At 25.1% G+C, this 16,054-nt stretch overlaps 1 protein-coding gene across 6 annotated transcripts in view; it reads right to left on the reverse strand.

The window, feature by feature from the left end:
• The window catches only part of LOC126903673 (uncharacterized), a 54,244-nt gene extending 41,108 nt beyond the window's left edge, over window positions 1-13,136 (reverse strand). For 3 of the 6 annotated variants that reach the window (XM_050682041.1, XM_050682042.1, XM_050682040.1), the window contains exons 1-2: window positions 12,993-13,135; window positions 9,519-9,655 (exon numbers count right to left, since the gene is read on the reverse strand). In XM_050682041.1, the coding sequence (XP_050537998.1) occupies window positions 9,519-9,638 (120 nt within the window). In that variant the 5' untranslated portion in view covers window positions 9,639-9,655; window positions 12,993-13,135. Of the gene's footprint in view, window positions 1-9,518; window positions 9,656-12,992 lie in introns of all 6 variants that reach the window. The other 3 variants (XM_050682039.1, XM_050682044.1, XM_050682038.1) reach the window with 2 other exon arrangements.
• Between the last annotated feature and the right edge of the window lie 2,918 nt (window positions 13,137-16,054).

Consider the following 16,054-nt stretch of genomic DNA (forward strand, 5'->3'; position numbering starts at 1 on the left):
AAAAAATAGGTGAAAATATAGATGTTATATTTTAACTATTATATTTATATTTATTACTAAGTCCTACTGTGAACTATTATTAAGTTACTAATTTAATTATAAAACACATTTACACAGCAAACATAAAATTAAAATGCAATCATTTTGTTTATTGTTTTAATATAAAAATTTCAAAATAAATCAAATATTAAAATTAAATAAAAAAAGTTATATAATGTAATTGACAATTAAAAGTTATTTGATATTGTTACAGTTTAAAAAATAACGTATTTCAAAAATTTTAGGATGAAATAGCTTTTTTATAGTTAAATCAGAAAAATAGAACTTTCAGAGTAGAAATATACAAAAATACAAACACCTATGTGATGAACTGCACTATATCAAACGCCGTATAATGCTAATAAAAAGTTCATCGCTTGTTAAATTTTAAACATTAATCACCGCAAACGATTCGAATCTTTTTGAATATATTAGTACACCTTTTTATAAATTATAGACTACCGGTAGTTGATGTCGATTATAGACAATCTTTTGTATGTGTGAAATCTTTTATTCCAAATTCTTTTGAACACTTCTCTACTGAATATCGAGTGGTTTTTATTAAAGTGTTTTGGTGACGGTATTGGCACAGAATATTTTAGGTTATTTATTCAATACTCTTTTGTTTCCTGGGCTTACAATACTTATATTCTTCATTATTTTCATGTATTCAATAACACGAGCTATTCGTCTGTAAATAATAATAAATTAGGTCGACATTTCCCACAGCTGGAACGTTTTTCCTTTTTTTCTTTTCTTTTAACGCATCTCTTTGTTTATTTGTTTTTAAGCTAAGTTGGGTTGTCTACTCCAAGTACACTATAGTATACTATAAATCTATTTTCACCGCCTTTATTGAAATTACTGAGGATACACATTATATTTTTTATGGATTTATATAAAGTATGATAATAGGGTCCGGATTATATGCCTTAATAAATTTTATTATGTTATTCCTATTACACCATCAGCCAGTATAAATTTTTATTAATTGTTTTGAAAACTTAGTAATATGTTCTTACTAAGGTTATAGTTTTAGAGCAAATTAGGATGTTTATTCCTTCCTACAACGATATTTATACACTACTATATTATGCTACAACAAAGATGCAGAATTGGAACCCTCCGAAGTGATTAAAAAAAAAATTATCAGTGCATATAACTCCGAACCTTAATGATAATCATAAATATTTATATATTAAAAATTACTACCATGTTGTGGGATATTTTATCAACATACCTATATTATTTCAATAGACGGTAAACTATAAGACAGTAATTAATATAAATATAACATATACTACATTATTTCATTATATAATATACAGAGGGTCTCATAAAGATTTATTATTTAAAAATAGAAAGTAATGAAGTAAAGCAGGGTTCTCTTTCTTAACTAACATCAATTCTAATTAGTTATATCTTAAAAGCTTATAAAACAGTTTACCTACCAAAGTTTTGGTAAAATTAAATAAATAAAGAATGTAAAATTGAATTTTTTGAATTTTTAATTTATAGGGAAAATTAGATACTTGATTTTTAAGCGCTCCCAAGAGTGTACATTTTTTAGTAAAGATACAATTTTACAAGTTACGTTTTATTAAAGTTAATTATAAGTAAAAATCAATTTTTTTCAATATTATTATTAATAACGTATAGTTGAATAATTCACCAATTAATTTTATAAGTTATAAACATCAAATAAACTATCACTCATTTGTATTAAATATGCGTGCATTTTTTTTTTTTTTATTCTTATAACTATTATCTTCAGAATAATAATTACATTATTCTTCATGACTAAATTAACACATTTATTAATTAAGTAATATTTTTTCAGTTAATTATTACAGCAGTTGGCTTATGACTAATGGTTCTTTTCACTCTAATTTTTTGAAACTTGAATATAAAAGTATTGTTATAATTTATTCTTACACCATTTAAATATTGTCGATAAGAAAATTGTTTAGATTTAATGCATTGTAACTTAAAATTATTTATTAAATTATTTTCAAATATCTAGATTGTTAGTAAAATCACTTTAATAAATCGATTACTGGTGCTTATTTTTTAGTACTGTTTAAACAACTATACGTTTGAGTGCAAGTTCAAGTTATCGTTAAGGAGAACTACATCTAAGTTGTTCATTCAACTAATATCATCCATTTTTAAATGTTACAAAATAAAGTGATCCACTTAAAATTTTTTCTTATGTAACACCCTACTGTTATAATTGGAACAATATAAAGTCTATTATTAACAATAAAAAAAATAAAAATTTTACGTTTTCATTTTTATTGATATTTTAATATTTTTTACTTGACCAAATGTTAAAACAACTTAAAGCCACGTTTAAACAAGCCTAGGGATAAAAAAATCAGGACAAATCGTATCTAGTTTTAATAAAAACATCTCATCTCTCAGATTTGCCTCTGAATTTATAAATTAAATTTTTAATAACAAAATTATTTATAATATTTATTTCATAAAATGTCAACTTTTTTATAAGTTATAAGGGTCCATATTTAATTAATTACTAATTTCAATACGTTATTTTCTCTATTATAATAAATAAAAAATCAAGCACAATGAGCTTTCTTATAATGTACTATTTGTGAATATTCAATGCAAAACCTAAATAAAGAGATGGTTTTAAAGTGACTCTAAATGTATATTTTAAAACATTTTTAGCATAATTTTTGAAAATGTATATATGCCCTGATCGTTCTATCACGAAAAAACACCCAGCAAAATAAAAATAACCGCAATATTTTCAAAAAAAAAATTCTTTATTTTAAATTAAGCAAATATTTTAATAAGCATATAATGTTTGAGTAAAGTGTTGAAACATAGAAATTATAAAATTACAAATATACAAATTATTGTGAAATTTAACAGATTCGTATCAATTAATCATTATCACTACTTTAATGATCATTAAATTAATGTTAATTACTATCAGACATTATATATACTCGTCCAACTTATATCTTGACCTGTTTGTGTTAAGTTTTTTAGATACATACATTTCTTGAATTATCGAGAATTAATTATTTTTTTAGCTCCATTCTTTATAACTTATAGGAGTGTCAACTTTAATTTTTCAATTGACAACACACATAATTAATTAGCTGATTTATTAGATAATGTGATATATTTCAAATATATCAAATAAAATTTTGTACACAACAGAAAAATGTATAACATTATAGCACTATGAAAAATAAAAAAAGGGTCACCAACCTACTTAACGAAACATAAAGTTAGACCAAAGTAGGATTTAAAAAGAAAAATAGAAAATTAAACGTTTAACACTGAAGTTAATTTAATATTTTTAGAAATAATAATAAAAGGAAAAATTATGTTTACTTAGTACAAAAAAGAATTTTTTTTTTAATGACCAAATGAAATATAGATGTAAAAATAATTACAGACGTAGAAACTAGTTAAAGATGTAACTGATGCTGAATCGATGACAGTCATATACACCAAAATCACGTGACAAGTTGTCACATATCCATAAACGAACCTGGAATGACCTTATACAAGGCTATTGCCTGTACTTTATAAACTAGAAGAAAATTATTTTAGAAAAATAACAAAATAAGCCCCAAAGGACCAATAACAGAAGGTTGGTTCAGCCGACGTCATGAAAAATTGATAAATTTACATGATTATAATGTAGCGGACACTCTCAGAAAAAAAAAATATATGTATATAATAATGAACAATAACACTAAATTATGCAGCACACACAATAAACTCGCTACGGACAGGAAATTGTTCAACCACTTCCGACTAGGCCTATTCGCCGACTAATCGACCGACGCTTGACCCAATGCTCCGGTAACGAAGCTCCAGATAGCATTTAGAGTAGGAATCAACAAAATGCTATCAATCAGTGCCAGAAGTTACAAAGAAAAATATGTCTTGATATTTATGAATAGGTGACAATGTAATATGATGAGTAGTGTATGGTGGCGATCGAAACTGTAAGCAGAACAACTTAATGTGTACATAAAGGCCATCCTGTGGAACCAGTATCAGCAGTAGCAAAGTAGATAAATCTACCTTAAGAAGCAGAAAACACAACTTACCATTTCGCAAGCACGCCAACAAAATTACAACATCTTATCATGACTATAAAAGATAATATGACAATATCTCAACACGCAATCGGATCAATCCAGATAAAAATTTATGAAAATTTAAAAAATATACAAATATAATACGCAAAATAAAAGGGTACCTTTATATCACGTTATAAATGATCTAATTAAAAAAATTATTGATTGATTGTCTATTTTTATATTTGCAACATTGTCACTTCTCTCTTCAATTCTATAGTTTTAATTTAAATTTTTTAGTTCTATTATGTTTAAATTTTGTTAATATTAAATACTGTACATGAACTTTTAGTGTTAATTCAAATAAATAACGATTTTTGGACCACTATTTCAGGAGTTATTAACAATTTAAAATAGTTACTAAAGGTAAAGAGTGGATGCTGCTATTTTTATAACTAAACATTTCCCAGTCGTACTCTTCCTCCTAAATAGATATAAACATGTCAACAACTTCCAAAATACTGGTCAAATCTATTTAATAAACTAGTTAATTATATATGTGGCCGTTAAAAAAAATTAAAATGATATCCTTATAAAGTATAATGGATGAACATAAAAAGTACTGCATGATTGATTAATTGAAAGTAGCATTGAACTAAATAGAAAATAATAATAAAATATTAATTTTTTTTCTCGATTAATTATTGGTTTATGATAAATTTCATGTTAACTAATAATGCAGTATAAGACTGACATAGAATGTTCAGTGGATTGCTAATAAGTTTTTTTATAATAATTTATATTTATTTATAATTTTAAATTAAACATTGAAGGAGCATATCATCCAATAATATGGCGATTTATTAATGGAATTAAATATCAAAAAATTTATGATTTTACAAAATTATACAAGAACAATTAATTTTCAAAACAAAAAAAATATATATATATAAATAACGCAAAAATAATTCGTAATTTTACTTTGTCTTGCAATATTAATGACAATTTAAATTATTTAAAAAGTATCACTTACAACTTAAGTCTCCAAATGTAAACATTACTATTGTTTATATAAACCATGTAACAAAATAATTTATAACAACATATTATAATTCGCATAACGTATTTCGAGTTAATTTAAATTTCGAATTTATATATTTTGCTATTATTAAGTCCTAGAATTAAATGAATCACCTGTATAATAAATATATAAATTAGAACAAATATTGTTAAAAATTCTTATAAAATAAAATAAAATAGATTTTTATAATCAGAAGATGATAACCTAGCGATTCCCAGCGTAATTTTGAAAGCTGAGGATTTTAAATGCAATTGGCTAATCATAAAAGTACCCGTAGGCGTTACTTGAAAATCTGTAAGTAATTAGATTTTTCCCATAATTAGCTGGTTATTTTGTTTCCAAGGAAGCAACTCTATTTTGGTGATATTGTGTATTCTTAATAAATTACATATATGTACAAGTGATAACATCTTAATATATGTTATATTATAATCGTAATATGTGTCATCATCATAAACAATTGATAGTCTTGACGAAAATGTGTCAAGAGGAAACATTAATAATCATCAAATTACACATCATCAACGAAAGCTTTAACTCAAACCAATTGGGAATAATGTGTTTAAATTTCCCTTAAAAGTAGTGTGATTTATTAAAGTATGAATAGATGTAATAAAGTGAGTCAAATCAGTATTCTACTAAAAATTAAAAGATCGGAAAATTATTAAATAATACTAAATATAATAAACACATTTTTTAATTGCTAAGTAAAAATCTATGATTTTTTTTTTAATAAAAAGCTATTCGAGTATTGCAATTAACAAAAAATAAATTAAGTATCACCACGTAGTCTTATTTTTAATCTTCGAAATATTCTTTAAACTTTACTCAACTATCATATTAAATAAAATATACACTTTAAGGGTTCATTGTTTTTAATCCTAATTTATCTTTACCTAAATATAACACATAAGGGTATTTGTATTTTGACTTAAATTAATCATCATCAAAACAAGAGAAAATCCTTAGAACGATTATAGTATCGTTATTTGTAAATGACAGGAAAATGTTAATCTAACATTTGGACTGCAATAGTATGGGCGAACAACTGATATAAAAAAAAGTACTAATTTATACAGTAGCGCTTTCTGTTTAAACCTAATTAATTAAAATTTTCCCTACAAATTACATCTTCTGTATTCTTTTTGAATATTATTTAGAATTATTAAATGAAACTCATTAGTCAAAACATATTTTTAATTTTATTTTTGCAGTTAATTAAATAACTTTGTATAATACTCGTTATATTTCATGAACCAATGCAATATCAATAGAATAAATAATATATATAAAAACGTGAGCTCTTTGCATCGCATTGGTCGTCAATGATTATTAGCTAGCAAATTAATATGTGTTTAACTAAAGATAGTTAAGTTCATTAAAGATATTAATTTGAAATTAAATTGAACTGTTCATCCGGAAACGACCAAAGTCGATAGTATTAACATAAAATGGATATCAACATCAAAAATCGGAACGAACATTCATTACAATACAAATCACGACCACTTCAAAAGTATAACCAACACAGCGCAAAGACAAAAATTCAACATTTATTTAAAAAACCTTAAAAGTATAGTTTAAAAACTGTGGGGCGTATTTTTAAAATGTGATATTTTAATTTTTTGTAAAATTTAAATCAAAATATTTATAATATGAAACAATTGTTTGCTATATATTGAGCCAACGACATCAACAGCTTTTTTATCATCATAATAACGTTCAATATTTTGATACACTAACTAAAAATCATAAAACATCACTAAGCCATCAGCCAACCCCATCGCCACTTGATGTTGAAAGGACGCCGAACGCTTCCCAATAAATTCTCCTTGGAAGTATGGAATGCCAACTTCCGATGTCGGTTGTCCACTCGCGTAGTAGCGCGTAACGGATGAGAGGAACTGTTGGTTTTTACCTAAACAGGCCGATACGAACCAACCAAAAACACAAAAATAACCGCTAGATCACTGGCCACGAATTAGCAAAACTCAACGGTACAACTTAGCGATCGTACACGAACGTACGTACCACAGCCAATATACCCATATGCCGTACACGACTGACATGACTGTCATATATCAAGTTAGTGAGAGGGGGGGGGGTGATTATAAGCTACGTGGAGCTTGACCGAACTACACGCGTAACTTTTGAACAAAATTAACTAAACGTACTATGATCAAAATTAACTTAACTTTAACAAGTTAAAAAGGGTGTTAACATACTCAGCCTTGAATTGAAAAATATTATTTTTATTTGATACTTGTTTTTAGTTTCAATGCAAAGCTGATAAGGTATGAACTTTGCATTAGTGTTTTTTTTGTCTGTCACTAGTTGTGCTCAGCACCTGCTAGACCAAAATAATCAATCAATACATCAAACGTACCCCAATCATATCTAGAAGAATTTTTTAAATAAGTATTTAAACAATTTTTTTAATAAGTAAAATATCTTGAGAAATTAAAATTTGATTTTTTTTCCTCAATTACAAATTACCATAACATTTTCATAAAAAGTGGACCGTATTCCCTTTACCACAGTAAAACGAAAAATCATTAGTTCTTTAAAAAAAATTTTGTCAAAGATTTTAAATTTTATTACTTGAATTGACTAATAAATAATTATCTAAAAAATGTTTGAAACAATCTATAAATAGTTAGGTTATACAATTTTATATTCAAATCTAATGATTAAAAAAATTAATTTATGAAGCCTAGTGTCATAAGAAAAAAATGTTTATATACTATTACAAAAAATAATTTAATATACTATTACAGTATTTCATTAATTTTTAACCAAGTCAATCACAAAGAATATTTTTTTATATAAAATATTATTTATTTTAATTCAAATTCCGCATGACATTTATAACATAAAATATATAGAGTTATTTAGAAATGTTAAGTAGACACTCTAAGCTAATAATTTATTTATTCGATTTTATGTTTTTTAGAAAATTATTTTGAACATACTACAACACATCAATCAGTATTTGAAAGTTTTTAATAAGTTTTGTTGTAGTTTTAATGATACTTTAAGAATCTAACTTTCAAATAATTTAAAAAATAGCTTGAAGTTAATCATACCTATTCAGGTTAATGTATAACAATGATTTAAGCATAAAATGAAATAAATTTTATACTTAATTAACAACAAAAATTATTGAAATTAAAATCTGCTGTTCTAACGATTTTCTGATATTTTTTTGTTAAGTCATCATTTATGAATTTGCATTTATTTTTTATTATAGAAACTAAACTATTTAATTCACCTAACTTCTTACTGGCCGCATTTGTAAAACTGTGTACATCATATGTTTCCGTGTCGGTGAACATCGGAATTGCAAATTGCGAGCCACTTTTAGTATACTTAATATTACCCCTAAAACATTAACTGTGTTTGTATCATTCTGATGCTCCAAGTTTTTCACCGGAGCTCTAGCAGTTATTTATGTCTTTTTCGTGACCAAATATTCTCGTTAATATTTCAAACCGACTCAGCAGAACTAAGCACGTTTCAAAGGTAATCTAAAAATATATGGATTAATTCTATATTTCTCTTAATATTAAAGACTCAGAACTGCTTTTAAACAAAAAAAAACTGTTTCATTTTCAAAATAGAATGCAGAATTTATAATTGAATTAATAAGTTAGAAAAAACTTGCTCAACAGAAGTGTATTTTTAACATTACATTTTAGATTTTAATCTAAGTTAAGTAAAATTGTATTTTTAGTCAAAATGCTTTAGAGTAATACTTGAACATTTTTTTATTGGTAAAATTATTTCATTTTTAGTCATTTTTTTTTCATTTTTACGATTGAATTGCAAAATATAATTATTCAATTAAACTTAAATCAATTCATTACAACTTACAACAAATATAGAAAGAAATTTTAAAAACAATAGTTTAGATTTATACCATTCAAATCAACTAAAATTGTGGAAATAAATTTTAAACAAAGTTTAAACGAGTTATAGTTAAATCAAATTATGTATAACAAATAGTCTTGAATATAAAGCGCGTAATTTTTTTATTTATTTTAAACATTGCCAGAAGTATTCTAATAGGCGTTAAGTGGTATTTATATTATACATTATTATACACCGGTATGATGTATTTTCATTTCTGTGGTATAAATACTTTTTTTAGTCATTGAGTGGTTTGAACCAAAATAATTTTATTTTGCTGCATATATATATATATTTATCATATATAATTCACTGATATTTTGGCTGTAAGCCTCAGCAAACATTTTAGGTGTTTAACAATTTATTTCAACGTTCATTTCACCTCCCACTTTTTAATTAATCACTATGAGTAAAACACTTACCATGGCATAAATGGCACTGGCATAACATCCAGTTCTTAGTGACTGAAAACAACAGCAGGATTGGAGAATAGCCATTACAATGTATAGCAGGTGATTATGCTTTTTTGACCAATATTTCATTTGATATTTTTAAATTCCTGAAAAAAATTTTGTTGAAATATCAAAAATAAAATTTTTAATAAATACTGTATGTAACATTCTGTATGCAGGTTATTTAATGTTTCAAAATGTCAAATATACTTTATATTTTAATAATATATAAATAATTATTACCTGATATTTTTTTTTCTTTTTTGAGGTGAATTAATTATTAAAAAATAGTATATAATTCTAATATAATTGTACAAATTTCAATGCCATGATTGGATACGCATTTGTAAAAATTCTATAAGACTTTAAAAGAGTATCACTTTGTATATGAGGTCATTCAGCTGCAACAAAGCGCATATCAAAAAAAAAAAATTCTTAATTTTGCTTTTTCTTAATTAATTATAAGCCAATTAAATAGCTGGACGACTCATATCACACCTATATACTTATTCAATCGTTATTTTTATTATTGATTTGTTTATTATTAACGATGTAAGTTTATTAAATAATATAACGATATTTCGAGAAACTAAAGTTAAACTTCATAGGCAACATTTTAAACGTATTTTCAATGGGCTTTTAAACATATTTTCATTGAACATTTATGCTTTAATGAGTATAAAAATAGCACAAAAGCAATTTATTACTTATTTATTTATTTTTTTTTTTGTGAATTTATGACACAACTAATGTAATTTCAAATATTTTTAACAAAATTTATGTTATTAACACGTTTTAATTAGAATTAAAAATAATTAAATCTCAAGTTAAAATATAAGACCTATAGCACTAAAATTTACAAAAAAACATAATTAAAGAGTTACAATTTTGTCATAATATGTACAAATGCTTTGCATAACGCATCTTACATTTATCAATGAAAAAATTGTAATCCGTACTTAATATTACTTGTATACAAACAAATTATTTATTTATCAGACATATATGCTGTTATACACTAATATTTTATATGTATGTACATGTAAATTAATAATTGTATACAATGCATCTTATCTTAAAATAATAATCATGTTATGTTCAAATTTACTATAATAAACTGAAAATCACTAAAAACGCTAATGACAACATCCCAGATGGGAGTAAATAAAAATAATATAAAAAGATGCTGATTTTCATAATGAGAGCACTTTTGAAGTTCTGAATAAAGAATAAAGAATTCAGAATTCTTTTGTCCATATATTATTCACAACTAGCAGCGACCCATGTTGTCGTCATTACATTTTAGTACGACATTGAAATATAATTTTTTTGCGTCGATATTTTATTTATTTATTTAAAAAGTAACATTATAGATCAGCACAGTTTAAAAAATAGTTACGTATTTAATATTTTGACTATCGACGATCTTTACGCAAATTATCTAAAAGAATTAAGTAAATTCACTCAATTATTTATAATTAATAATCTGAGTTAAGAACAGTAGCAGTAGATCAATTTAAAACAAAAATCATTTTAATTTAATTATTAATAACTAGTTGGTACTTGGTCATATACTTTATTTATCATTACAATCTACTATAATAAATCATAGCCTCCAGCGAATAAATCGGACTTTCTCTTAGAATCCCACACTGGACACTAATTTAGGAGTGTATTAGGAATCCCAATAGATTTCTTGGTAGGACACTTTAATAACAATCTGATCGAACTTCTCATAGAGACCCTAGTAGGATTCTTATTTAGGAATATTTACGGAATCTTTGTAGAATCTCTCGGGGGATTCCCTATAGGAAATGTATTCGGTAATACCCCTCAACATCTATGAAGAACTTTACAAATTTAAAACCACTTACAATAATTATTTTATTTAGTTTAAGATTTCTATTATTTTGAAATTAATAAATACGCAATATTTGACAACACCAAAGACAGATATAGACAGGAATGTATTTATAAAGAGTATGTGTTCCCTATATTTTAATAAAGATTGTACTTTTTAATGAGTAATGAGCAAAAAATTTAATAAATCATAATAAATAATAATATAATTTTCTTAAAAAAAAAAATTGAATAAGATTCCTCAATACACACCTAAATCTATGCCGTATAGATGAACATTTTTATTTAAATATAAAACGTTTAACCAAAAATTCAAAGGTATAAATTGAAAAATAAACGCTCTTTTTGATAATTTTATTAAAAAAATGTATAGATTGCACTTTTTATCTTTCAAATTATAAATCATATTAACATTTGCTTTTCACTTAAATGGAAGATTGTTTACAATTGAAATGTTATTATATACATATATACCTAAACATTTGGTAAAAAAATGAATAAGATTTAAGTGGTTTATACGAGGTGATCAAATCTAGACATAATCTATGATGTTAAAGTTTTATTTTAGATTATCTAATAATATTTATTTATTTAGACCTATTTCTTTAATTTTTAGTTAATTTTAAGATTGATATTCATAAAGAGAACAATGAATCTCAATATTTACCACATTTTTACCTAAAACGAATCATTGAAAGGCATCAAATAAAAAGATGATTATGCGCTTGTTCAATTTGAATATGCCCAAAAGAAACCACTACAGTTTCTCATAACGAAAACATGATTTATAGAACTACTCCCTTGTGGGACCTTTTCAATCTACACATAATTTGAAAAACAACGCTTTCAGATAAAGAAATAAACGGAATATCATATAAACCTTTTTGCCTTGCAAATTTTATATTACTGTATTTTTGCCTCGATGTGTCAAGTGAAAAATCCAAGTATAAATATTTTGTAACGTTTGAGGTTCCATAACTTATAAAAATTGTCTTTTATTAATTTATTTCAACTACTCAATTTTAATTTATTTACTTTTTAATGCAGTACATTATATAAACAATAATTTTATAATAAATACAACGTGTTTAAAGATTTTATTTGAAATGAATCAATAATAGTTTACTTTGTATGTTGTCTGCAATTAATAATATATTTATGATTAATCCTTAAAGATATTTACTAGTAATACAATTTTTGCTCCGATGCAAAGTTGAGATGGTATAAGTTTTACCAAATGTTTTTTTATATCTCAGCGCTCACGTATCGTTGTTCACCAATTCTGTGAGTTATGCAATAGGTCCAATAGGTCAAAATTTTATTTACATGAAATGAGCAAGTAAATAATGTGAAAACTCTTTCAAAAATCCTAAGATTGCTATGAATCAAATAGTACTTCAAACATTACTCGAATACTTTTTGTCTAATACAACTGGTTTTGATAAATTACGAATCCAATAGGAAGAGATAAAAATGATATTTTATTAAAACTTTTTTTAGCCTTTGACAATTTGTCATTCAATATAAATGCCCGACAAAATTTATCGAATTTCACAGTATGTTTTATTTGCAAACTTTACTTACTCGGTTACAAAACAAAGGTTCGGCGGTTTAATTGGCACAGCGACAGCATATTTGCTCACATGTTATTCGAAGCAGTTGAACGGAACATCACCGCATCTTTCGAGGTACAGTACACACGTGACTGTTTCGCTAGTGTCCGCGACCTCTCCACCAAAAGCCGGAAAAACATTTTCTCGCGCATGGCACGGTAACCTTCCGGTCGTGGTTACGAACGCAGCGCCACTAATTCCTTGAAAGCTTAGTAATATTATTTCCAACATATATATATATATATACACATATATACATGTTCAACTGTTTGTTAGGTATATCATATGAGGGAGAAAATGTCCGTTCCATTATACTTGACCATAATACTTTAATCCAATACTGAAGTAAATTTATTGACACAAAGCCGATTATGCAAAATATAATAGTAATATTCTATAGAAAAACCAATGAACTATTACGTGGCAAGTTTAGACACTGTGCCAAAAAACGTAACTGAGAACAGTATTTTATCATAACTTTACAGCTGCAAGCCATTTTAATAATTATATGATTATCAATCAAAAAGTGACATGGTCATAAAAATAAAATAAATTTAAAATTATACTTATTTATATAATTTAAAACTCATTAACTCTTTTAAAATAAACAAGATATATTGACAAATACAATGTCTTACTAAAACAAGTATATAACAAGAATTTCAATGTATGATAAATAATAATCAAAAAAAAGCTTCTAAAATATTTCTATTTTTAAATACCAGTAATACATCAAATGTATTGGAATAAAAAAAAAATTAGGAAATTAGAGCACATTAAATAATTTTCCTAGAAAAGCATTTTTTTTCATTTTTATTATATAGTAAGACGTGTTCATCTAATTGGGATGTAGAAAAATCATTACTTTCATTAAAACTTAATGAATTTTAAACGCTCTTAGCAGCTAAGGATTTAATCCGATCTCGGATTTTCGGATGTTTGACGCTTAAGTTACGAATCGAAAAAAAAAATCATTCTCATCTCATAAAGTGTCGCAATAAATTGGGGCGGCGCGTCTAAAGCGCCTAATAAAAAAAGATCACAAATAAATAAATAACAGATTGAAATCTTATTTTAAGATATCTTAAAAATGTCTTTGTGCAGGTCTAGTGAAAATTTCAAACCTTAAGTCGTAAGACGCTGGCGTCAGAGAGCGTTTTTCTCGAAAATGCTTGAAATTTTAAAACGCTTGCGAGAGTGCGGCAAAAGTTTTCCGACCTTCGTCAATAATTTATCTGGATTTCGTAACCGAGTACTTTTGTTAAAAAAAGGAATTTTGAAAATTGGAGCACGTTAAATAATTTTCTCAGAAAAACATATTTTTCCTTGGTCTACTATACTTATTCTGTATAATAAGATTTGACATATATCCGATATTTTTAAAAAGTAGTATCGCTATTCACAGCATAATTAATCATATTGATTAATTTTCCGAGCATTAACAACTTGAAAATTTTTCAATCGAAAATAATCAAAGTTAATAAATTAAATTCCAAAACAAAAATATATTGTAAAATAACTCAAATGGAAAAACTAATATATTTATCGTTAAAACAACACAAGTTATAATTTAAATTGTTTACGAAGGGATCAGGGGAGTAATATAATGGAGTGAATTTGACATTTTATAATTACATCGTCATTTTATGTATTATACTTAACTGACAACTTGTGGCTTATGTGTCATTGATGTAAGACATTCACTCTGTATAGTTTTAATAAAATATTCGAACGTTATCATTATAGCTAATTTTAAAACTCAACTAGGAATTAGAAAATATGAAAAAGAAACTACTAATCCAAATTAGGCAAAATAACAAAAATAGGATTCTTAATAATAAAATATGATTTTTTTAAATACATTGTAATAAAAAGTTGGAGTTACCATTTTAAAATTGAAATTTCATACAAATTTAAGGTTGATAGTAAAAAACGATTTTTTGCACAAAACAGATAAACAAAGAACCATTATTGTTAAAAAAATTAAATATCTCTAAGGATATTTCATGAGGCAAAATTAAGGAATCACCCTGTACCCAGAGAAAACCTCGATCTATATAATAAATTCATTGTTCAATTTGATAAATATATCATTACTATTGAACCTATGATATATTTATTAATATGATAATTTTTTTCTTGTCTTGAACAATAATTATTCATAAGAATAGTTATTTTGTTCGTATTAATAAAACATTATCATAAACCCTTGATAAAATTTCTCTATCAAAATTCTTCAAGAGAAATTTTGGTCAACATTTCGTTTTCAATAATTTTTGCACTTCATCTTGCAAAACTAAAAACAAAATATTTTTTTCAATAATATATTTTATTTTTTTAATTATTGCTTAATGTATACTTAATAATTACCTACAAGTACTTTACAACTGTCAACCTGGTCATTTGTTTCAAGTTCATCTTTGTGTTCTTTGTTAGTAATGTTCTGCAATACTGTTTATAATTGTTCTTCTAATTCAATGTTGTTTATTTATTTTTTTTATGGTAAAAAATATGTAGTAAGTCCTACTTTAAGTGTACATTGATATAAAAATTCATATGGTGTTTCTTTTATTCCTTAAAGGAGCTTCTCTTACAATGCTAAACATTTTCTCACTTTTTACATAATAAAAAATATTTGACTTACTATCATTTGGAGGAACTATTAATTTATCTGAATCCATCACCATAATAACGTCATAACGTTTCAATTTTTTATCATCATGATTTTTTTTATTTCATAAATTAATTACTTCTTTGACTATTTGTTCATATTTTTCATAAAACAATTATCTCTTTTTTTACTTAAAACTTCATTAAATTTTTGGTAAAACAACTTTTGGATATCCATTTTACATGCATTATCACTTAATATGATATATGTATGTATGCGCAATTGATTAGTGTATGAACGATATTAGTGAATTATTAAACATATAATGGTGAATGAAACCATCCAATGAATTGTGGTCTTTCACTGTAACATTTATAGGTGTTCAAAAAGTAAGGAAATAAGTCGATTGTTATTAATAATGA

The sequence above is a fragment of the Daktulosphaira vitifoliae genome, unplaced genomic scaffold, assembly GCF_025091365.1.
Source record: "Daktulosphaira vitifoliae isolate Bord-2020 unplaced genomic scaffold, ASM2509136v1 Scaffold_4, whole genome shotgun sequence".
Taxonomy (NCBI): domain Eukaryota; kingdom Metazoa; phylum Arthropoda; class Insecta; order Hemiptera; family Phylloxeridae; genus Daktulosphaira; species Daktulosphaira vitifoliae.